At 54.5% G+C, this 22,554-nt stretch overlaps 4 protein-coding genes across 6 annotated transcripts; 2 read left to right on the top strand and 2 right to left on the bottom strand.

The window, feature by feature from the left end:
• The first annotated feature begins 2,067 nt into the window (after nucleotides 1-2,067).
• GALT (galactose-1-phosphate uridylyltransferase) lies at nucleotides 2,068-5,446 on the top strand. 2 transcript variants are annotated; one of them, XM_079790947.1, is made up of 11 exons: nucleotides 2,068-2,211; nucleotides 2,514-2,683; nucleotides 2,912-2,987; nucleotides 3,078-3,126; nucleotides 3,252-3,381; nucleotides 3,551-3,607; nucleotides 3,774-3,896; nucleotides 4,181-4,313; nucleotides 4,416-4,499; nucleotides 4,826-4,980; nucleotides 5,165-5,445. In XM_079790947.1, exons 1-11 carry the CDS (start codon nucleotides 2,130-2,132, stop codon nucleotides 5,243-5,245), a joined length of 1,140 nt encoding a protein of 379 aa, XP_079647073.1. In that variant the 5' UTR covers nucleotides 2,068-2,129; the 3' UTR covers nucleotides 5,246-5,445. The 2 variants fall into 2 exon arrangements, with proteins under 2 accessions (XP_079647073.1, XP_079647074.1); XM_079790948.1 differs by having other exon boundaries at nucleotides 2,159-2,293; nucleotides 5,165-5,446.
• A 1,415-nt stretch (nucleotides 5,447-6,861) lies between these two features.
• IL11RA (interleukin 11 receptor subunit alpha) lies at nucleotides 6,862-16,894 on the top strand. 2 transcript variants are annotated; one of them, XM_079790762.1, is made up of 13 exons: nucleotides 6,862-7,007; nucleotides 10,303-10,402; nucleotides 10,690-10,750; nucleotides 11,940-12,109; nucleotides 12,241-12,355; nucleotides 12,508-12,540; nucleotides 12,626-12,792; nucleotides 13,715-13,878; nucleotides 14,716-14,857; nucleotides 15,180-15,299; nucleotides 15,425-15,521; nucleotides 15,765-15,847; nucleotides 16,470-16,894. In XM_079790762.1, the coding sequence occupies exons 2-13, from the start codon at nucleotides 10,303-10,305 to the stop codon at nucleotides 16,484-16,486; spliced, it is 1,269 nt and encodes a 422-aa protein (XP_079646888.1). In that variant the 5' UTR covers nucleotides 6,862-7,007; the 3' UTR covers nucleotides 16,487-16,894. The 2 variants fall into 2 exon arrangements, with proteins under 2 accessions (XP_079646888.1, XP_079646889.1); XM_079790763.1 differs by lacking the exon at nucleotides 6,862-7,007 and adding an exon at nucleotides 8,341-8,467.
• A 93-nt stretch (nucleotides 16,895-16,987) lies between these two features.
• Nucleotides 16,988-17,716, bottom strand: CCL27 (C-C motif chemokine ligand 27; the record flags this gene model as incomplete). Its single annotated transcript, XM_079790318.1, has 3 exons — nucleotides 17,612-17,716; nucleotides 17,340-17,472; nucleotides 16,988-17,144 (listed from the first exon to the last, which is right to left on the bottom strand). The coding sequence occupies exons 1-3, from the start codon at nucleotides 17,679-17,681 to the stop codon at nucleotides 16,988-16,990; spliced, it is 360 nt and encodes a 119-aa protein (XP_079646444.1). The 5' UTR covers nucleotides 17,682-17,716.
• Nucleotides 17,717-20,864: 3,148 nt separating this feature from the next.
• Nucleotides 20,865-21,872, bottom strand: LOC307110854 (uncharacterized protein). Its single transcript, XM_079790320.1, has 4 exons — nucleotides 21,823-21,872; nucleotides 21,460-21,527; nucleotides 21,158-21,217; nucleotides 20,865-21,029 (listed from the first exon to the last, which is right to left on the bottom strand). The coding sequence occupies exons 2-4, from the start codon at nucleotides 21,504-21,506 to the stop codon at nucleotides 20,873-20,875; spliced, it is 264 nt and encodes an 87-aa protein (XP_079646446.1). The 5' UTR covers nucleotides 21,507-21,527; nucleotides 21,823-21,872; the 3' UTR covers nucleotides 20,865-20,872.
• Nucleotides 21,873-22,554: the final 682 nt, after the last annotated feature.

Genomic DNA, 22,554 nt, shown 5'->3' with positions numbered 1-22,554 from the left:
CACTCAAACAACAAAGACACCTGAGAGAGTGGAAAAGCAGATCTTCTATCCCTTTCCCCTCCAACCAGGAGTAGCCAGTGGGACGGGTACTCCCCACCCCCATTCTTCAGCTCCCTGCTTCCTGCCCCTGCCCGGTGGCCTCTTCAGATTTCAGTCAGAGGACCCTAGGGCAGAGGTTAGGTAAATGACCAATGGCCCAGTTTTTGTGTCTGAGCCACAAAACATCTGGCTTGGCCTGGTCTGGGTTGAGGGAAGGGGCCTTCCTGCTACTGCCCAGATTCTAGTTCACTATTTTCCTATCTTGAGTATCACCTAATTCTCAGAGGCATTTTAGAGCAGTGGGAAGAGACTGGAAATTTGAGTTCAAGTCCTAGGTTGGCCACTTGTCCCCTGGGTGACCTTGAAGCCTCTGTTTTCCACTATGAAATGGGAAAAATGTTCAGCCAATATTTAGATGTCTTTTTTGGTGTCGTCCTGTGCACTGAAAGGTTGCTGGCTAGATTCCCCTCAGGGCACATGCCCTTCCTCTTTCTCTAAAAATCAATAAAAATATTTATTACAAAAAAAAGAAAAAGTGCCAGTGAAGAATTAATTTGAATTTTATTCTAATGTTAACCAATTGGTTTGATTCAGGGAAAAGTTGGAGAAGGGAAAGGGGTGTGTAAACCTCTCGATCCCACCCAGATGGTGGCTAGAGTTACTGATAGTCCTGTCTTCCTCACATGCTCAGATTTCTTATAGCCCTCTTACCCCACCCACTTCTTTTGCTTTTGATGTGTGCATATAAGACACACAGAGAGAGCGCACGCGCGATGGTTATGTCCACAAAAGAATGTCCAAACATTGAGAAACGTTTTGTAAGAGTTTATTCGAGCCAAATTTTGAGGATGTGCCTGGAAGTAAAATCTAAATGGGTTGAGAAAATGCTCAACAGAATGGCAGTTTTGCTGTTCCTTTTAAGCATTTAGAACCAAAGGAGAAATGTAAAGAAGCTACATTAAGTCCATTGGTGGTAGATTAAGGAGGCAGGAGGAAGCAAAGCAGGGAAATCTCCAGGACTAGATAAAAAGCAAAATGGAGAAACACATACTTCTTGTACATTGGTGGGTACAGTATAGCTAATAATTAACATTCACTGTACATAGAGATGGTATTCCAGAAGCAAGATAACAATGAGGGGTCTGATGGTCTTGTGTTCTGGGGCCTGTGATTGTGCCTTCAAGGGGTCTGGGAAAGAAAATTACTCTGACATTTCAAAGTTAAGCTATCCTAGATGCATAAGGACAATGAACAGAGCTCACATAAGTAAAGGTTGACCTTTAGCTGTAGGTCTGGGACATGACTACCCGCTAGAAACTGTCCAGTTAGGAACTTGTGATCAGACCATCCTGTGTAGTTACTTTCAGTCACTGAACTGGTCAGGCCTGCCATGTGCACCTTCCACCCTGGGACTTGCCAGGTTTATTGCACAGCCCCCTTTTCATTCACAGTTACTTAGTCCTATTTCCCCAAACCTGTTTCTGCTGACTGGTGGGGATGATTATAGTGTAGTACACACTCCTCCCGGTGATGCTTGAGGCCAGGGTTCCGCTGAAGCAGATCACCACCCGCCCCCATCCCTCCAAGTTGGGCCTCTCCTCCCCACCACAGCCACTGAGCAGGTAAGTGAGGGGATTGTGGATCCAGGGTTATACCTTCCCTGTGCCCTAGAACGTAAGCTCCAGGAGGGCAGAGGCCATGCCTGACACAGGGGCATCCCCTCGCATCACACGCAGCCTAGGTGCCTGGCACAGGGTAGAGACTCAGTAAATATTTGCTGAATGAATGACCAAACGAATGACTAAAAACAGTCAAGAAATCTTGCAAGCGTCCGGAGCCGAGGGATCGGCAGTAAGCAGCTTTCACAGAGATTTTTTTCCCCAGGGTACTGACTTTGGCCCCGGAATTATCCAAGTCGCCCCCTATAGTGCTAGGTCGTCCTGAGCCCCGCCCCTTGGTGGCCGGTCGGCCCCTCAGACCGTCACGTGCTGGCGACTGGCCAATCATCGGGGGCGAGGCGGGGCTGGATTGACCGAGGTGGGTGCAAGGCAGCGGGGCAGGCGCTGCAGAAGATCCCCCACGTTGACCTCATGTCGCGCAGCGGAGCGGGTCCTGGAGCGGGTCCTGGAGCGGCGTCAGAGGCGGACGCCACCGCCACCTTCCGGGCGAGCGGTAACTTGAGGGCGGCAGGGACGCGCTGGGACGCGGAGCCAAGCCCTCTCCTTCCTTAGGACCTTGTCGTCCGTACGCCCAGGTGGGCGCGCCCACCCGGCCAGGCCCGAGCGGGGGAAGAGACACACCCTTGTTGGATTGCACGCTAAAGTGCACTGGGAACGCCCAAGCCCGGTCCTGTAGTTAGTTCCTGAGCCAGACGGGGCCCAGGAGGTGCCTCCGAGCTTGGGCCTGCGGGTGGGTGAGATCCCTTGGAGAGGTGGACAGAACTGTGCTGACTGATCTTGACTCTTTGCCCCCAGAGCATCAGCATATCCGCTACAACCCGCTGCAGGATGAGTGGGTGCTGGTGTCAGCGCACCGCATGAAGCGACCCTGGCAGGGGCAAGTAGAGCCCTCGCTCCTGGAGTCAGTGCCCCGCCATGACCCCCGCAACCCTCTGTGTCCGGGGGCCACACGGGCCAATGGGGAGGTAAGCCTTTAGAGCCCACCTCTGCAGGCTGGGCCAGGGGAAGTGCTCCCACTCAGAGCTGCCCCTCACCCAGAGGGTAGTGGACTTCCTTCGGGGTCATATCTCATCAAGTCTTTTTGACTCCAGCGTGGGCCTTCCCCACCCTCTTGTACCCTGTCCGCCATTGAAGCCCACCAGATGACTGGTGGTATGGGGCAGTGACTACTTCTAGCCCACCCTTGTCTGTAGGTGAATCCCCAGTATGACGGCACTTTCCTGTTCGACAATGACTTTCCAGCTCTGCAGCCTGATGCCCCCAGTCCAGGTAACTCGGCTCTACTGCTTTTGGGGGGAAAGGAGGCTGGACCTTTTGGGGGGGACTTCTGTTGCAGAGAATGATACCCTTTTATCTCAGGACCCAGTGATCACCCTCTTTTTCAAGCAAAGGCTGCTCGAGGCGTTTGGTAACTATGGATTTCCTCTCTTATAACCTTCAACCCATGTCCTAGACCGAGCGCCGGGGTTGGACCCTGCCCCTAGCACATCCAAGCCCTATGTTTCTGTCATTCCTCCCTCCCACACTACATAGTAAGGTCTTGTGCTTCCACCCCTGGTCGGATGTGACACTGCCACTCATGTCAATCCCTGAGATCCGGACTGTCATCGATGTGTGGGCCTCAGTCACAGAGGATCTGGGTGCCCGGTACCCTTGGGTACAGGTCTGTGAGGTTACCCCCTCCCCTGGATGAGCAGGGAGGGGGTGGTGCAGCTTTGGTTCTGGGAATTGGCCTTCCTGTTTCCTCAGGGTGGGGTTTGGAAGGGTTGACTTGGTGTCTTTTTGGCTACTAAAACTCCCTAACCCCCACCCCGCACCCCTCTACTTGATAGATCTTTGAAAACAAAGGAGCCATGATGGGCTGTTCCAACCCTCACCCCCACTGCCAGGTAGGTGTGTCAGGGGCTCCAGTACATTTCTAGGCTGAGTCTCAGCCAGCACTGTGGGGAGGGGAACTGAAGTAAGAGATGGGACAGAGGGAATATGCTAGTGGTGTGGAGGATTGGGGATGAAGGACCTGCCTTTTTTTTTTTTCTCTCTTCTACGCTTTGGCAGGTGTGGGCCAGCAGTTTCCTGCCAGATATTGCCCAGCGTGAGGAGAAATCTCAGCAAGCCTATCAGAGTCAGCATGGAGAGCCTCTGTTAATGGAATATGGCCGCCAGGAGCTGCTCAGGAAGGTGGGAGAAAGCTAGGCCCTGTCCCCAAGGAGTCTCTAACCTCACACCTCGAAAGAGACAGGTGTGTGAAGGAGACGGGTCGAAGGAAAATAGAAAGAGAGACTTGTCCGGAGGCCATAGCAGTAACCTAAAGGAAAGGTGGTGGTGTCTTAGACTAGGGTGGTAATGGTGACGGTGGTGGGAAGCTCTAAAACTCTGGGTACGTGTTTTTCTTCTGCTTCCCTTGCCTGTTTGCTGACCACCAACACCCGCCTGATGACCGCATCTCCGTTTGGTTTGCTCAGGAACGTCTGGTCCTAACCAGTGAGCACTGGTTAGTGCTGGTCCCCTTCTGGGCAGTGTGGCCCTTCCAAACACTGCTGCTCCCCCGCCGGCATGTGCGGCGGCTGCCCGAGCTGACCCCCGCTGAGCGTGATGGTGAGCCTCCCAGCTGGGATGTTGGGGCCAGGCTCTGGAGGGGGGTTGCTCTGGTAAGGCCAACATCCAGGCCCCAGGCTGAGAGTCAGGCTTTGATTCCAGATCTAGCCTGCATCATGAAGAAGCTCTTGACCAAGTACGACAACCTGTTTGAGACATCCTTTCCCTACTCCATGGGCTGGCACGGTGAGGCTTTGTGAGCACCCAGATCTAGCCCTAACATCATCTGTGGGCTACCTCGGCCCAGCCTGGGGGACTGCAACCCCTAGCAGGCCTTTGAACTCTTGCTGGGGGAAATGTCCGGAGCAGGGCTGCTAGGCCTGAGGGTGGAGCAGGGACTTGGTAAACATATGTTCCAGTGTGCTTTCCAATGCCTGGTCTGCTCTCTGGCAGAGAATGCTGGGAAATATAGTTTTCGAGTACCTAGCCTAGTTATGGGGTAGGGGGTGTCAGGGCTAGGCTGTAGAACTAAGAAAGGGCCGTTTCGACCACCTCTGCCTTCTTCCTCTCAGGGGCTCCCACAGGATCAGAGGCCGGAGCCAACTGGGACCACTGGCAGCTGCACGCTCATTACTACCCTCCACTCCTGCGCTCTGCCACTGTTCGGAAATTCATGGTTGGCTACGAAATGCTTGCCCAGGCTCAGAGGGACCTCACTCCTGAGCAGGTCAAGACTCGGAGCATCCTAGGTCCCCTTTTCTCTCCCATTTCCTCAAAAGATCCCAGCGATCAGGACCTGGAGAATCCCTATAACCTGGGCATCCCAGCAATCCTTGTCACCAGCCTCCTTATCCCTCAGAGCTCCACACCACCATTCTGGGCAGCTCTCACCCTCCCTCTCCCCCTTTCAGGCTGCGGAGAGACTGAGGGCACTTCCTGAAGTTCATTACCGCCTGAGACAGAAGGACAGGGAGACAGCAGCCATCGCCTGACCACGCTGACCCCAAGGCTTTCTGCCTGAGAGAACCAGAGCCTATGGTTTGGGCAGATGTGGGGTCAATAAAACTGTTCTTCTCAAACTTTAATCACCTATTCTAATGCCAGAGGAGTGTGAACTCTAACCCTCGGGAGTCTGGGTTAACGGCGGAAGGCACAGCTTCAACCACAACTTTTCTTTGTCTACAGATGTGAAAAACTTAAGGATAAAAATCTTCTTCTCTAAATCTCTGAACAAAAATTAACACTCAGTGTTATGTCTTGTCTAATGGATGCTCTTACTCCTGGAGTAACAAAAGCATCCCAATTTAAGGAAACGATGAAAACTCCTGTGTACTTGTCTGTGGCTGAGGCTTTGGAGAAGGCCAGAGGCCCCCTCACCACCACGCCTAGGGTGTCAGCTCACCACGCCTGGGCCTGGATGTTTGGTGGGGAGCGGGTGAGCAGGATCCTGGTCCCAGCGGTCAGTGGCCAGACCATGGGCTGCTGGCCAGAACCCTGGCTTTGTGGAGTGGCTGCAGCTTGGCTCCGCTCCAGCCCACAGGGGCTAAAGGGGCGGGTAGGGAGCGTGTACGTGGCTTTGTATCCTTGGCTCCTCCAGACAGACGTCCATGTGCAGCATGTATGTGCAGGCTCTACACACCTCTGTGGTCCCTCCCTGTGCCTCCTCACTGCACAGGGTAATAAACAGCTATGGCAGGAAAGAGGCTGCCGAAGTGAGGAGCCCCAGGGCCTGGAAGGGTGGGATGGTCTTTGGAGTCTGTTTCCTTGGGAAGACTGTTACTGTGTGGGAACAATAGGCCGTGCAACCCAGGAGACCCTGATGCCACCGAGTGTCCTTCAAACTTTTAGGCGAGGACAGGGCTTGTGAACAAGGCAAGGATGGCCAGAATGCTCTTTGTTTCCATTCTTAAGGGAATTGAGTCTCTGGGAGGGGGAGTCAAGCGAAGGCCAGACAGCAGTACCTGGCCCAGGAGAACCCTGCCTTCCAGTCCAAGGTTCTTTCTTGAGACCCTGAGGGGAAGGGTCTGGGACTTGGAGTGTTGCCCTGGTCTGGAAGGAGCGCAGACAGACATGGTACACATTTTCCTTAAGCCCCCAGTGACCGGAGAGTGGACCCTGTTCCTTAAGGCACTCGCCTAAACCCTGCAGAAGTTTTAAACAGAACCATTCCCTACACCTTTGGGCTGCATTTTGGAATCATCTGGGGGAGTTTTAAACAATACTGATGCCTAGGTCCAGCCTTCAGAGCTTCTGATTTAATTGGTTTGGAGCGTGGCTTGCAGTTTTAAAACCGCAATATTCAGCAAAGTTTGAGAACCTAAGCCCTACACCGTTTTTCCTTATTTGGAGTCAGGGGCACCTTAAGCTTGTCCAGTCACCTGTCCAGTGGCTCCCGAGCCACTGAACTTAAGGCTTTGTTTGCGGACAGTAGGTAGGGGGAGGGGCCTGAAAGATTTCAGTCTTGCTGTTCCTGGAGGAGAAGCCTTCAGGCAAAGACCCAGGAATCCAGCCCTGGCCTCTGTCCCCTAGCAGCCTCCTCGGTCCGGGACGGGACAGGAAGTGTCCGGCAGAGGTGGGGGAGGAGGTGATTGGCAGTTGGAGGCTCCAATGGGCCGGAACCCCCCCCTATTTCACCCCTCTCCTGCCATTGGTGCCTGGGCGGAGCCACCCCCATAGCGGGCCCCAGGGCTGGAGGGAGTAGAGGCCGGGGCAGAGGGCGAGGGCGGAGGGCGCTGGCGGCGGAGGCCGCGGAAGGTGAGGCCTGGTGGGGCCGTGGGCGTGCACGGGGAAGCCTTGCCAGCAGAGGGCCGGGCAGGGTGAAGTACGATGAAGGGCTCAGTGTGACTGAGGGACTGTCAGTGCGTGTGCGTGCGTGCGTGTGTGTGTGTGTGTGTGTGTGTGTGTGGCTGTGAGGCTGTGTGTGTGTGATGATGTCTGTGTGAAGCTCCGCAACTGTGTCACTTGTTGCAAGTGCCCGCTATTGTAACTGTCATTGTGCATGTGGCTGTGCCAGGGATTAAGCGTGTCTGTGTCAATGTGAAGTTTTTGGTGAGGGACTGGGTCGTGTGTTGGTGCGTGTGAGAGGTCCTGTGACCACATCGGGGAATGTGTTTTGGGCAGGTCTCTGCGGGGTTTAAGATCGTTTCTGCCAGTGTAAGAGCGGGTGGCTGGGTTTGTGTAAGCCAGAGTGTGACTTCAGGAACGGCAGAGTTGTACTATGTGTGTGTCCTGTGTCCTGAGTGTTAGACTGCGTGGGAGCGGAGCTGTGTTTATATTGGGGGGATCAATATAAACACAAGGGGACTGACCTTTCTACCGAGGTCCCCATAGACAGAACCATTCCCAACACATCTGGCTTCCCCTCCTCTCTGTGCTCAAGAGTCCCTGTCGCTGGTGTATTGCTTCTTATTTTCTGTTTCTCTGTCTGACTCAGTTTCCTTATATTTATTTCTTTAAAATATACTTGTAGTGATTTCAGAGAGGAAGGGAGAGGGAGAGAGAGATAGAAACATCAATGATGAGAGAGAATCATTGACCGGCTGCCTCTGGCATGGCCCACACTGGGGATGGAGCCTACAACCCGACCGGGAATTGAACTGTGACCTCCTGGTTCACAGGACGAGCTCAACCACTGAGCCATGCCGGCTGGGCTCCTTATATTTCTTTTTCTCCCCCTGCTACTGTCTTCCTAGAACTATGGCTCTCTGCCTCTCTTCACAGTTTTGTCTCCTCGGGTATCTGCGTATCTGTTTTATAACTCTGCCTCTCCGGTTCTTTCATCTCTGTCTCTCCCAGCACTGCTATGCCTGACTTTCCTGTTCACCCTTGTCTCTTCAATTACCTGCTGCCCTGTGACAGTGATGAGATGTGGGATCTGCCGTGATAAGAGCTTCCTGGAAGATGGGGCCTAAACTACGATGAGAAGGATGAGAAGTTGCCTTTAGGAAATGCTATGACCCCATTCCAGAGACAGAATGCTAAGTGTGTGCATGTGACGGTGGGAGGAAGAGTAAGATGTGTGTATCTGTGTGAGGGTGTGGGTATGTGTAAATGCCAGTGTCTGAGTCTGAGTGAGGATATCTGAGTACATTGGTGTGACTGTGAGTGGCTGTATCTGAGAGTGTGTGTCTGAGGGTAAGCGTGGGTCTTGTGTATCTGGCACCAAGGGACCAAAGGCATTTCCTGGTGCTGGGGCCCAAAGAGTGGAGGGGGAGGTGAGAAATGGCTGGGACATCCAGGGGAGGGGAAACTGGACTCCTTGGCTTTTCTTTATATCCCCCAACCTGGGGCCTCCCTTCCCCTCAAACACATGCCCTGGCTGCGCCCTCAGGAAATCTTTGCTGGGGAGCGAAAAGAGTGGGCGAACGGGTATCTGATTTTTCACTTGATTGTGTCCATGTTTGTGCAAGGGGAGTATGTTTTTGTTGACTGCGCCTGGTGAGTCCACGCGTGAGTGTGGCTGTGTCTGGCTCTGTGGAAACGTAGGGGATCGGTCACTGATGGGGACATAAGCAGCCCTCCTTTCCCTCTCGCTGGTCCTGGCTGCGCCTCTGGCTTCCTTTCCAGACTGGGGGTAGGCCTTTTCCCTTCCCAGGGCCTCGGATGGGAGGAGGTTAAGAGGGTGGGAAGGGAGGAGGGAGGAGAATGGGGTTGAAGGCAGGAGGGGGGAGGGGGCTTGGCTATGAGTGGCTGAGATCCAGCACTCAGAGGGGCGGGGGCGGGGAAGGGGGAGGAGGAGATGATTCTGGGGTCTCAGCACTGTGGAGCTCAGACGGGTGCTGTAGCTGGTGGGAGGAAGTCTTGGAGGCCATGGACACTTAGCCACGGGGATCACCGAGGTAGGGTGGGGCTGAGCAGGGTAGATGTGGCTGGGGAGCCTGGGGTGAGCCACTGGACACCCAGGCAGACACCCAGACACATGGAGGTCCCTGTTCTGCTCCACTTGGGAGGGGTCTGTAGCCCTTGCCCAGGGCCCTTTCCCCATCTGCCCTTCTCCTGTCCCCACGGCCACTTCCCCACTGCCTTCCTCCTCCTGCTTCCTGTCCATCCAGAATCCCTCTCTCTTAGCACCTTCCAAACCCCATACACACATAGTTGGCTACTTCCTCTGCCTTCCTGAATTCCTGCTGCCCCTGCTCGGCTCTCACCTCACGGAGTCCCACCTGCCCAGTCCTGATCTCTGAGTATCTCCCGGTCCTGTGGACCCCACCCCAGACCCCTGTCCCTGCAGGCTCCCAGCTCCCCTCAGCCTCCTCTCCCTTTCCCGCCCCCCTGTCTCCATCTGCTGGCTCCTCGCCTGCCCCCAGCCTCTGGCAGCAGCCAGGGCATCTGGATCTGCTTAACTCTACAGCCTGAGCCTGCACCCTAGCTCCATCCAGCCTCACAGGCTTGAGACCAACAAGACTCCAGAGTCGGGCCAGATGAGTGGCCCAAGGAGCCAGAGCAGGAGGCCAGGCAGGCCCAGGCGAGAAAAGGCTTGGCAGCTAGAGCAGGGCTAGGCTCCATGGCAGGAGTACAGGGTGGGCTTAGACCCACCATGGCAGCTCCATGGTGAGGGCTGCCTCAGGTCAGTCAGAGGCCGTGATTAGCTTTGGGCCAGGTGGATGCCAGGATTCCTAACAGCTGGATTGGAGGAGTTAATAGGAATGACTGAGCCGGTGCTGGCATTTGGTGCCAGGGGTGGGCGCCAAGGGTGGTGCAGGGGGGTGGTGCTGGCACAGTCTGTCGCTTCCAGCTTTTGTTCTGGGCCCTAAGCCCAGGACTGAGATGGAGACTGAGGGTGTGTTTGTGTGCTTGTGTGCGCACAGCACTGTGTGTGTGTGTGTGTGTGTGTGTGTGTGTGTGTGTGTGTGGCATATGCACAGCACAGGGATGTGTGGTGGAAAGGGGGATCTTAGATCAGATCCCCCAGTGATTTCTGACATTCTTACCACAACCTGGTACCTCAGTTTTCCTCCTAGAAAGCCACAGTTTAGAAAAAGAAGAAGCTGAAGTTAGCCTCTTATCTTGGGGGGTACCGGGTTGCTGAAACTGCCTCTCCCCCCAACAGATGAGCAGCAGCTGTTCAGGACTGAGCAGGGTCTTGGTGGCTGTGGCTGCAGCCCTAGTGTCCGCCTCCTCCTCCTGTCCCCAGGCCTGGGGCCCCCCAGGTGAGAACCCTGCTGCATGAACCCAACTCTGATTTATGGCTTGCCACCCTCATGGTGCCCCCCTACCCCAAATCTCATCTGTGACCCCCAAACTCCTGACATTCAACCTGGCAACATCCCCTTTCTAACCTGTCCTCGGACCTCTGTCTCCACATTATAACATGATACTCTGACCCAATGACTCTACCCAGGGCTTAAAAGTCTACTCCTTACCCCTTCACGCTCATAAAATGGGGTGTTTGGGGAGAGGGAAAGGAAGAGCCTCTCCTCAGAAGTGCCCTCCACAGGGGTCCAGTATGGACAGCCTGGAAGGTCCATGACGCTGTGTTGCCCTGGAGTGACTGCTGGGTAAGTGCCCTCCTGCCTGTTGGGGCGACACTCATGACCCTTTCTTGACCCTGCCCAGTCCTCATGCCCCTCCCACCTTATCCCTGTGTCTGTAATCGTCACCTCTGTATCTGTCCTAATCTTCAAACCATCCTTATTCATCAGACAATTTCAACCAACATGTATTGAGCACCCGCTAAGTGCCTGGTCTCTTCTAGTTCCTGCGATACAGCAGTGCACAAGCCAGGCAACACGTCAGCCCTCATAGAGCTTACATCCCAGTGGGGCAGTCAGACAATAAGCAAATAAGAATCTTGCCAGCTAGTGATACCTGCTGGGCAGAAAATTAAAAGAGAGTGCCCTGGAAGAGGATAACTGAGTGGTTCCTTTTTCTTGGTAATCAGGAAAGGCCTCTCTGAAGAAGTAACATTGAAGCTGGTTTGTGAAGGTCAGGAAGGAGGCAGCCAGGCACAGATTGAGGGAGAAGCATTTCTGTCAAAGGCCAGTGCAAATGCCCTGAGGTGGGAATGAGCTCAACACTTTTTTTTTTTAACTTTAGAGAGAGGAAGGGAGAGGCACAGAGAGATAGAAACATTAATGATGAGAGAGAATCATCGATCGGCTGCCTCCTGCACGCCCCCACACAGGGATGGAGCCCGCAATCTGGGCATGTGCCCTGACCAGGAATCGAACCGTGACCTCCTGATTCATGGGTCGACGCTCAATCACTGAGCCACACCAGCTGGGCGAGCTCAACACTCTTTTTAAAATATATTTTATTGATTTTTTACAGAGAGGAAGGGAGAGAGATAGAGACTTAGAAACATTGATGAGAGAGAAACATCGATCAGCTGCCTCCTGCACAACCCCTACTGGGGATGTGCCCGCAACCAAGGTACATGCCCTTGACCGGAATCGAACCTGGGACCCCTCAGTCCGCAGGCTGACGCTCTATCCACGGGAGCTCAACACTCTTAAACAGAAAAAAGACTAACTGGACAGGATGGGAGTACAGTAGGTGAGGGGGTGGAAGGAGGAGCGGAAGAAGGAATGGAAGGCAAGGGCTAAGTTACCAGAGGCTTTGTGAATCAGCAAAAGGAGTGTGGGTTTTAATGCAGGTAAGTGAGAAGACAATGGAGAGCTGTGGCATGGTCCGACTTACACTGAAACCTTTCCTCTGTCTGTCGTCATCACCTTGTCTCACCCGCAGGACCCCCGTGTCCTGGTTCCGGGACGGGGAGACAAGGCTGCTCCAGGGACCTGACTCTGGGCTGGGGCATGAACTGGTCCTAGCCCGGGCAGACAGCACTGACGAAGGGACCTACATCTGCCGGACCCTGGATGGTGCACTTGGCGGCACAGTGACCCTGCAGCTGGGCTGTGAGTTGGGGAGGGAGTATTGGGTGGCAGTGATGAACATGGGGCTCCTGAGGGAATCAAGGTCCTGAGCAAGCCCTCTGAGATGGGAGGTTGGGGACTTCTCAGTCTCCAGCTGCACCCTCTGCCTCTAGACCCCCCAGCTCGGCCTGTTGTCTCCTGCCGAGCAGCTGACTATGAGAACTTCTCCTGCGCTTGGAGTCCCAGCCAGGTCAGCGGTTTACCCACCCGCTACCTTACCTCCTACAGGTGTGTGCGTGATGGGGTGTGTAGGTCTATACATTTAAGTGTGCCAGCACAACGTGGGTATGGGAGGCTGGGAGGGAGGTTCCGAGGAATGCCTTAGAAAGAGGGAGGACCCTCTTTTCCTATCTGACCTCAGATGGCCCCCTCCCTGCCAGGAAGAAGACAGTGCCAGGAGCTGATGGCCAGAGGTAGGAGATGAGGGAGAGGCTGGGGGCTGCAGCTGGATCCCACAATGAGCATTTCCAAAGCCCAAGACCACTTCCTCTCTCCTAGGACAAGTCCATCTACAGGGCCCTGGCCGTGCCCACAGGACCCCCCAGGGGCTGCCCGCTGTGTGGTCCATGGGGCAGAGTTCTGGAGCCAGTACCGAATCAATGTGACTGAGGTGAACCCCCTGGGAGCCAGCACACGCCTGCTGGATGTGAGCTTGCAGAGCATCTGTGAGTACCCAGCCCTAGAGTCCCCCAGATCCCAAGCACAGAGACTCCAACAGACTCCAGAGTGCAGATGTCCCAACACAGAACTCCCCAGAGCGCCCAGACAGTTCCCTCCCAACATGGAACCCTGTTTCAGCACACAGATGGCCCCTGTGGAGACCAAGAAGCCAAAGCGATCAGAGCCCAGGGCTGTTGCCACTCCCCACACCCCACAAGTCCTTCCTAGCTGCCTAGCCTCAGAGCTGTCTCTCTGCTTCTGAGCTCTGAGCTGAAGGCAGCCACGTCTCAAGTCCTCCCTGTCCATTGGAAGCCATTACTGGCCCCTCCTTCCTCTTGATCTGGACATGGGATGGGGGCACTAAAGCTCTGGCTGGAATTTGGGCTAACTCATCTTCTTCCTTGATGGAAAGCAGGGTTACTTTTTAATCCACTCTACAGCCCTAGCTGTTTGGGCTCTGTAGTTAGAGTGTCGGCCTTCAGACTGAAGGGTTGTGGGTTCGATTCTGGTCAAGGGTACGTACCCCGGTTGCAGACTCAATCCTTGGCCCAGTCAGGGAGTGTGCAAGAGACAACCAATCGATGTGTCTCTCTCACATCAATGTTTTTCTCTCTCTGTCTCTACCTCTCCATTCCACTCTCTAAAAGTCAATGGAAAAAATAATCCTGGGTGAGGATTAACAAAAAAACAAAAACAAACCACTCAACAAAGCTTTCAAAAACCTGTCTCCAGATCTCAGTTCATTTTATAATAAGGATAACAGACAGGTCCTGAGCCTAAAGGATGATCAAGCTTAAGATTTCCCCAACCCCTTGGAAGTGCCTCCTTCAGGTACCTTTAGGCACACACCCACCTTCCCTTGGGAGGTGGTGGGTAAGGGATGGGTACCTGTCACCTGCCCTGACTTTGTGTCTCCACCACCCGCAGTGCGTCCTGACCCACCCCAGGGGCTGCGGGTAGAGTCAGTACCTGGTTACCCCCGCCGCCTGCGTGCCAGCTGGACATACCCCGCCTCCTGGCCCCGCCAGCCCCACTTCCTGCTCAAGTTCCGGCTGCAGTACCGTCCAGTGCAGCATCCCACCTGGTCCATGGTGAGGCCTGGAGTGTGTCCCAGGGCTGCGGGTCCTGTCTCTGGTTTCATGTTTCTGGTGTTCTGCATGGGTTTCTGGCATTGGCAGGTCACTGGAGCCTTGTTGCCTCCCCATAGCGAGAGCTTCCCCTGGGCCAGGCTTTGTGCTGGGTGCTGGGGGTGCAGCAGGGAGCGATAAACCAAGCCTCTGTCCTGTGGGATGTAACTCTGATGTAAGCCTATCTGTGGGAAGGCAGCAGTGGCTTTTTAAAAATAACTTTTCTAGGAAAAGAAGTGTCGTGCTCAACTTGGGCAGCACATATACTAAAATTGGAAGTGTCTTTCATCCAGAAGCACATCCTCCTATGCCCAGATACAAAGCACTCATATCCCAGATAAAGATAGTAGTGAATTCCCACCTCGGGAGATGCCAGAGGTTGGCCGCATCACCTCTGGGGAGTGGCTGCCTCAGATAATAACCAATATTTATTGAGCGCTGTCTGCCCACCGGGCACCAAGCCACACATTTGTATATGCATTATTTCACTGAGGTGTTTTCACCTCTGTTTTACAAATGAAGGAACTGAGGCATAGAGAGGCTCACGGTTACCCCGGAAGATTTGAGCCCAGGCAGTCTGACAGCACAGCCTGTCTATGTAAACACTACGTAGTTTTGTCTTCCAAACACTGTGTGTGGACCTGATACCGCCAGCCACTCTACCTGAGGCCCAAATGGCTCTACCAGGCTGGCAGGGACAGGACAGGGAGGAAGGGGTACTCTGCAGACTGGGGCCCCGGGCCAGGGAGGCTCAGTGCTTATAATCTGGGTAACTCAATGGTGAACCATCTTCACCGCCAGGTGGAGCCAGCTGGATTGGAGGAGGTGATCACAGATGCTGTGGCTGGGCTGCCCCATGCTGTCCGGGTCAGTGCCCGGGACTTTCTGGATGCTGGCACCTGGAGCGCCTGGAGCCCTGAGGCCTGGGGGACTCCGAGCACTGGTGAGAGACAGAACCAAGGAATGCGCCTTGTCCCTCCGCTGGACAGGTTGGCACGAACAGGGCTGCGTGGCACATGCCCCGCCCACATAGGCATGGCAATTGCTGATCCAGGCTTCAGCCTTGGATGCCTGCAGCCCTGTTCTAGCTTAAGCCCTGCTCCTCAGCCTCCACCTGTTACATCTCCAGAAATTGCCTCTGGCCTTTCAAGCTCTGCTTCCTTTGTGCCCCTGTGTCCAAGCCAGGCCCTGGCTTCAACTGGCAGGCCCTGGCCTCTGCCTCTACCCTGTGTGGATAATTCTCCTCCGGTCTTGCCTCTCTTCAGGGCCCCTACCTAAGGAGATACCAGCTGGGGGTCAGCCATACATGCAGCTGGAGAAGGAGCCTCAAGCAGACAGCCCTGCTCCCCCAAGGCCCTCCCTCCTGCCAGATCTACAGCCACTTGGTGAGCTTGGGTAGATGGGCAAAGGTGGTAGAGGATGGGAAAGTTCCAGAGAGAAGGGGGCACTGAGTTTGGTCAGGCTCACTCTCACATGTGACCCCACCCCCGCACCCCGCCCGCCCCTCCAGTCCACAGGGACCCTCTGGAGCAGGTAGCTGTCCTAGCATCTTTGGGAATCTTCTCTTTCCTGGGACTGGCAGCTGGGGCCCTGGCACTGGGGCTCTGGTAAGTGACTGTCATTGGTGCCTTAGGCCCTGATCCCACACAGATGCTCAGATACCCACAGACCATACCCTTTCCCACCCCTCATGACTTCCCACTGAACATGATTCTGGAACTGCTTTTCTTTCTTCTCCTCAACTTCATGATTCTCACTGATTCCTCTCCTAACCTTTTCTAATAAACCCTTTTGGAGGAGACTGAGATGCCCCACATTGTCAGGAAAACAGCTGCCTTTTTATGCTCTAGGCTGAGGCTGAGACCAGATGGGAAAGATGGATCCCAGAAGCCTGGTTTCTTGGGCCCGATGATTCCAGTGGACAAGCTTCCAGGTGAGTAGGACCTCCAGGAGGTTTGGCCCATGTGGAGATGTGTGCCCTCATTGTAGGCCCATCATCATAAGGGTATTGGGAATCATAGTTGGGTCTCCTCATTCTTATGATGTCTGGGCTCAGGGATGGACCTGTCATTCTTGAGTCCCTGGGCTCAGAGTTGGATCCCTTCCCTCTCTTGCAGGGTATTGGGCTCCTAGATTGACTCCATCCCCATTTTCAGTGTGCTAGGCTCAGGGCTGGATATCTATCTTTACTCTTGGGGTGTCTTGGATCAGAGCTGGGTCCCTCCTTCCCTTATTCTTTTTTAAAAACTGATTTTTATTTGTATTTTCTTGCATGTACCCTGACCGGGGAATTAAACCCGCAACCTGGGTGTATTGGAACGATGCTCAAACCAACTGACCTACCTGGCCAGGGCTTCTCCCTTATTCTTGATGTGCCTGCACCAGAGCTAGGTCCTCTCCCTCATTTTTAGGGTGTTGGAGCTCATTCAGAGCTAGGTTCCCCTATTCATTCTTGAAATGTTAAGCCCAGAGCTGGGTCTCCTTCCTCATACTCAGGGTGTCCGGGCCAAAATCTAGTCCTATTATCTCCCTTGATTTGCCTTTTCCTTTTCTAGGAGCCCCAAACCTATAGAGAACCCAGGAAGACTTCAGCTAATTCCACCTATAACTCTGTCTTGCTGGTTTGGATGGATGGACAGATAGAACCCAGGCAGGACAGTGGATCCTCATGAGGGGAGGTGTCTCAGCTGAAGTTTTGTTTGGAGCCCATTTCTATGAGACTATCTGTTCCAACTTGCCAGATGAAAGGTACCTGGACCTCTGATGTTATCCCAGAGCTAGAGGTCCACCAGTGGAATGTTTATAGATGTGTATATCTGTGTCCATGTATGCCCATGTGTATGTGAGGCAGGGAACATGTGTTCTCTGCATGTATGTATGTATGTACATATCTGGGGAGTGTGTGTGGGTCCTTGGCTGTTTGCCTTGCCCCTGGTGGGGGTTGTGAAGGTGTGAATAAAGAGAATGAAGAGGTTCTTTATTTACATGTCTCCCAGCTTCAGGTTCAGGGCTCACAGGAGAATACATAGAACTTGGAGACCACAACCAGAGACTATTGTTCAATCCAGCTTTATTATTTTGACTGTTGGGGGTCCCGGCCCATTTTCCCTATTAGATCAAAATTCAGATTGGGCAGAGTTCCCTGGAACCTCCTTCCTTGGCGCTCAAACCATCGAGCCAGGCTGCGGTTCTGGGGGTGGATGCAGACACTGCGTCGAGACAGGTGAAGCCTGGGAAAGGAATGGCCCAAAGCCATGGTCATAGTTGGCAGATTAGGTTAGGGTCCAGGGATTAGGGGCAGAGGCCAGATGACAACCTGAGCTGGCATCCGAATTAGCAGTTGGGGCTGGGGTTGGGATCTGCATCAGGGATTGGGACTGGGGTCAGAGTCAGGGATCAGTATCAAGGGCAGGGTCAGAGCTCACACAAAAGCCTGGAGGTGACAGTCCCCATTAGCCTCCTGCAGTTCCACCCTGGTGACCTTCCTCAGTAGCTTTCTTGAGAGTGGCTGTCGGTAGAGCTGAGTACAGCAGGTAGTGCTGGATGGCAGAAGCACTGCTAGGGAATAATGGGGCCACATGTTCAGAGGGCTCCTGACCGAAAACCCCTCAATCAGCTGGAAGCTGGACTTCCTGGCCCCTTTCCCCTCCATCCCATTCACCCAGATCCCTGGCCTTCTAGACTCCCAAGCACTGACCTGCTCCCGAGTCTGGGATCAGAAGCAACAGCAGCAGCAGGAGGCTGATGGTGGGTGAGGGCTCCTTCATGCTGCGCAGCCTGGATACTTCTTTCTCTCTCCTCCTTCTCCCCTATCTTTTATCTGGATACCTTTAACCTGGGGCGCCAGGTGAGTCAGAGGCAGGTGAAGATGGATTTCTCATCCTGTGACACGCCTGGGCTCTGGTTGCCACCAGACCCCTGTGCCAGAGACCCCTTCCTCTTTTAGGAAAGCCTTTTCCCATGGGCTCCTAAGCCATGGGCAGAGAAGCTGGGGAGAGGGATAGTGCATGATGTGGGGCCTGAAGGTACAGTGACTGAATAAGAGCAGCCAAGAATCCTCCGTGGCATCCAAGGATGGACATTCATAGTCATATACCCATAGCTACACATGCACAGTCACACCTCACTCGATCAACCTCACGTGGTCAGGCAACCATAGACAGAATTATGCAGCCCCAATTATACGCAAAATCCCACTGCCACACAGCTGTTTTCACAATATTCCAGTCATACTAGCACACACAAATTCTGATGGGGGTGTTGTGGGTAGGGTGGAGCTGAGGGCAAGCCAGCACAATTTGCCTTCATTTTCCCCTCCCCACTTCCCGCCCTAGCCTGCTTATCTTATCAGGAGAAATTGATGGAACAGGTCCCTCAGCAGGCGTGTCTGGGAAGGCCCCTTTGGTGGTATTTGGGGTGCCTTGGAGAGGTTGAGGTGGGGGCTGCTTTCCTTAGCAAGATGAGACAGGAAGGAAGGGTGGGGTGGGTAAGGAGGGCAGATAAGGGAAGATAAAAGTTCTTTGGTGCCAGGTTGCTGCTAAGGTAAAAACAAACAAAAAAACACACAAAAAAACAAGAAATCTTTCTGTTTTTGCCTAGTCCTGTCCCAGAAATGCCAGCTTCTTGGCAAAAGGGGCCTGGCCTGGGGTTTCCATACTCAGTCCCTCCTTGGCTTATTGAGACATCAGACTCAAGAGCTCACTTACTTCTCTTTTGTTCTGTTCAAATTCTAGCTTCTCTCCACTGTGGGCCTGGGAAAACATTCCCTTTCCCCACCCAGGCTCAGTAATACCCAGGAACACCTACGCCCTCTGCATCCCATCTTCTTGCTAACACCCCGACCTCCCATCTACTTCCTGTCCCTTCTCTCCTAATCCCATACCCAGCCCTCACTCCCTGCTTCCCCTTACCCCTCAAAGAGAAACTCCTCCTCCTGTCCTTTCCAGGAAGCTGGGAACTGCCTAGGGCAGTGGTCGGCAAACTCATTAGTCAACAGAGCCAAATATCAACAGTACAACGATTGAAATTTCTTTTGAGAGCCGAAAACTGACTTCTGCGCATGGGCCACGAAGTTTTAATTGCACTGTATGTGCATGCCTGCACGTGGTATTTTGTGGAAGAGCCACACTCAAGGGGCCAAAGAGCCGCATGTGGCTCGCGAGCCGCGGTTTGCCGTCCACTGGCCTAGGGTGTTTAGTGCCCCTGGCAACTTGAAGAATTTCCCACACCAGGTCTGGGGATTTCAAACCTCAAGTCCTGCTCAGTATTTGAAATATAAACTGAGTCATAACCCAGTAATCAAGTCCTTATCTAGCCGGAGTGCCATCTGCAGCATTTCCGCTGTTTTAACCTTCTACGGGGCAGGCCTTCTCTTGGCCTGGGGAATCCGGAGGGACCATCGGCTCCAAGAGCAGAAACTAGTCCCCCTCTCAGGCTGAACAACTGGAGCTTCTCCCTCCTGTCCAGGGTGGAACTTGAAGGCCCTTCCCGGGAATTGCCTTGTGGATACTCAGGAATTCTGACAGTTTCCTGGTGAGGTACAGGCCCAGGGCTAGACAGGGTACTCCCTTTTGACAGGGTTCTTGATGTAGACATTGTGATAAAATGTCTCAAGACCCGGGTCCATTTCTGAAGGTGGACACAACCCAGAGACATCTTGAACTTCTAGTGCCGGAGGCCTTAGGGGCTCTCTCCACCCTCCAGTCTGGACTTGTGGCCCAGAGCTTGGGTGCAGTGATTGAGGGGCCATCGTCTTGTCACCGATCTGCGTCAGCTGTCTGTCTGCCATACACTTTATGGTCTCTCCCGGACCAGTCAGTCCAGAGACCCGAGAAGGCAAGAAATGAATTCTTCCAGGTACGTACCCATCTCTTCCCTTTGGCTTCCCCATAGACAGGGCCAAATCTCCTCAGCCACAACCTGCTGTGGCAGGGGCAGCCCCAGGCTGAAAGTTAGCTTTGCCCCCAACCCACAAACTGGGCTGTCTCTTTAACTTAATCCTTTAGTGCCCTCACTGGTGCCGGGGGGCCAGTCCCTAACTGATGGGGGTGTTGGCCTACTGGAGTCCCTGACCCTCAGCACTTTAGGAGATAGTGGGTCAACGGGGTGACGAGAGAGAAAGGGATGACAGGGGACAGTGGCCCTTAGGTTGTCCTAGGGAGCAGTAAGAACTTCTAGGTGGGTGGATGCCAAGTGTCTTTAAACTTGGGATCAGACGGAGGAGCTGGAAGTTGGGGCATTAATTATAGGGAAAGCCCTCCAACAGTCCTAAGTCTCTTCCCTATGGCAGGCCGAGGGAGGCAGCTTCTAGGACTCTTTCCCCTCCCCTCACAGCCTACTTCCTCAAGCCTGGCCTTAAGATCTTTTATTTTATTTATTTATTTTTAAATATATTTTATTGATTTTTAGAGAGAGGAAGGGAGAGGGATAGAGAGTTAGAAACATCATTGAAAGAGAATCATTGATCAGCTGCCTCTTGCACACTCCCCACTGGGGATGTGCCCACAACCAAGGCACATGCCCTTGACCAGAATCGAACCTGGGACCCTTCAGTCCACAGGCCAACGCTCTATCCACTGAGCCAAACTGGTTAGGGCGCCTTAAGATCTTTTAGATCTACTCCTAGGAAAAGAAGATCTGGCACAGTCTTAGGGAGGAGGACGGTGGTAGCAGACAGAGAGCTGGGGTTGTGAGAACACAAGAATGTGGGAAAAAAGTTGGAAGGAAGACCAACCCTCCACACAGGCTACTCAGTGATGAATGCAGGTGTAGGGAGTGAAGGGCAGTCACTGACAGTAATGAGGGCCTGATACTGATGGGGGACCCTTAGATATAACAGGGGCACCCTATTGAGAAGAGAGGCCCTGCCAGCTAAGGACACAGCCAGCATGGAGAGGGGCTCCCAGCGTCAACGTGGCGGCAGCGGCGGCAGTCAGGAGGGACGCGCGGTGGCTGCGGTTTAAACCTTTAATGCACTGGCTGGCTGGGCAGTGGCGGCGGGTGTGCGGCGGGGGAGGGCAAGCCCCGAGCGCTGGGGGACAGGGCCCAGGCCGCTCGACAGACAGCTCATCAGGCCCCGCAGAGGCTCCAGCTTCGGCTCCCGGGGGTGTGCCGAGCTGTGGGGCGACCCGACACGGGCGTGAGGCTGGGCGGGGTCTCCCGGATGCCCCCCGCCCAGATCTGTGCTCCGAGACTGAGCCTCGTCCGTGCCCGGGGAGGGTCCGCGGTATCGCAGCCCCCTCACCTCCGCTCCCTCCGCCACATGCGCAGCCACGGGAAAAAGTAGAAGCAGCCCCAGTAGATCCTGCAGAGAGAAGGCAAAGCCGGGCCAGGCGGGGCGGCTGACCCCGCACCCTCCGCGTGTCTCTCGGAGGCCCCGCCCCGCCCCTGGGAGGCCCCGCCCCGCCCCTGGGAGGCGGCTCCCGTCCCAGCCCACGCCCCTTTAGGGGCCCCACCCCTCCCACTCCCCCCGCCCCCGGAGAACTCGCGCCCTCCCCCCCACCCCGAGCCGCTAGCTTCTCCCCCGCAGAACCCGCCCCCACTCACTCCTCCTCCGCCTCCAGCGCCACCTCGTATCTCCTCAATCCCGGCATGTCTCGGGCTCCGAACGTCTCCTGGGGGGCGGAATGATCGGATCAAGCACTTCCCAGCTCCCGGACCCCTTCTCCGTCATTCTCAGGATCGGCCTGACTTGCTCTCGGGTGACCTGAGGCAGGTGCCCCCGGGAAGGCTCAGTTGCACATCGGGGCGGGGTGGGGAGGGAGATTTCGGAGGCACGAGACGTTATGGAATTAGGAGGTCGGTCACCGCAGGGGCCTGCGGCATTTAGGGGGTCCGGGCGACAGGCTTTGCGGTCATGGGGTGGGGGTATTTGGGGCCCCAGGTGAGGATTTTCGGGGGCTGGGTCACCTGGAGGGGGGCTGAGGGGTCGGCGCAGCCTAAACTCCGCCCTCCCTGGCTCCACCCCGGAAACAGACCGTTACCGTGACGTCACAGGGACTCCACGCAGCGGGGGCGGGGCTCCCTTTACCCGGAAGGGGCGTGGTTAGAGCATTTCTTCAGAGGAGGCGGGGTCAAAGTGTCTCCAGGAGGTGGAGGCAGGGCCGACCACTGAAGGATCAGGTTGGTATTTATTGCCAAGATGCGAGGTTCTGGACTCCCCTTTGTAAGGATGGAGTCAGATTTTGGAGTTCTACCCTGGGAGATGGAGACCTCAGTAATAGGCAGCAAGAAAAGAGCTTTGGGGGTGGGGGGATCGGAGATATCTGTAATACTATCAACAATAAAAAATATATATTAAAAAGAAAAGAGCCTTGAGACGCTGTCCAGTGCTGTTTTCCTCAATTCCCTCTTCTCCTCTCAATCTCCTTGGCTTCTGCCCTGACGATGGCCTTTTCTTGTTTGCCCTGTTCTACGTGTGTGACCCTGGGCTGAGGAGGAGTAGGCCTCCAGAGAGGGCTCAGTCTAGACAGGCCAGGCTATGAAAATACTTCTCGGATGAGTGGCCTTGGCCAAGTCACTTAATGGCCAGAGGGTCAAAGCCCTTCCTATCTTGGCTGAGACCTACCTTCCTGTGATTTTTGTCCCTACAGTCATTCAATCAACAACTATTTATCGAGTGTCTGCTACATGCAGGCACTG

Source organism: Cnephaeus nilssonii (genome assembly GCF_951640355.1).
Source record: "Cnephaeus nilssonii genome assembly, chromosome: 14".
Taxonomy (NCBI): Eukaryota; Metazoa; Chordata; class Mammalia; order Chiroptera; family Vespertilionidae; genus Cnephaeus; species Cnephaeus nilssonii.
This window is presented reverse-complemented; position numbering and strand designations above follow the sequence as displayed.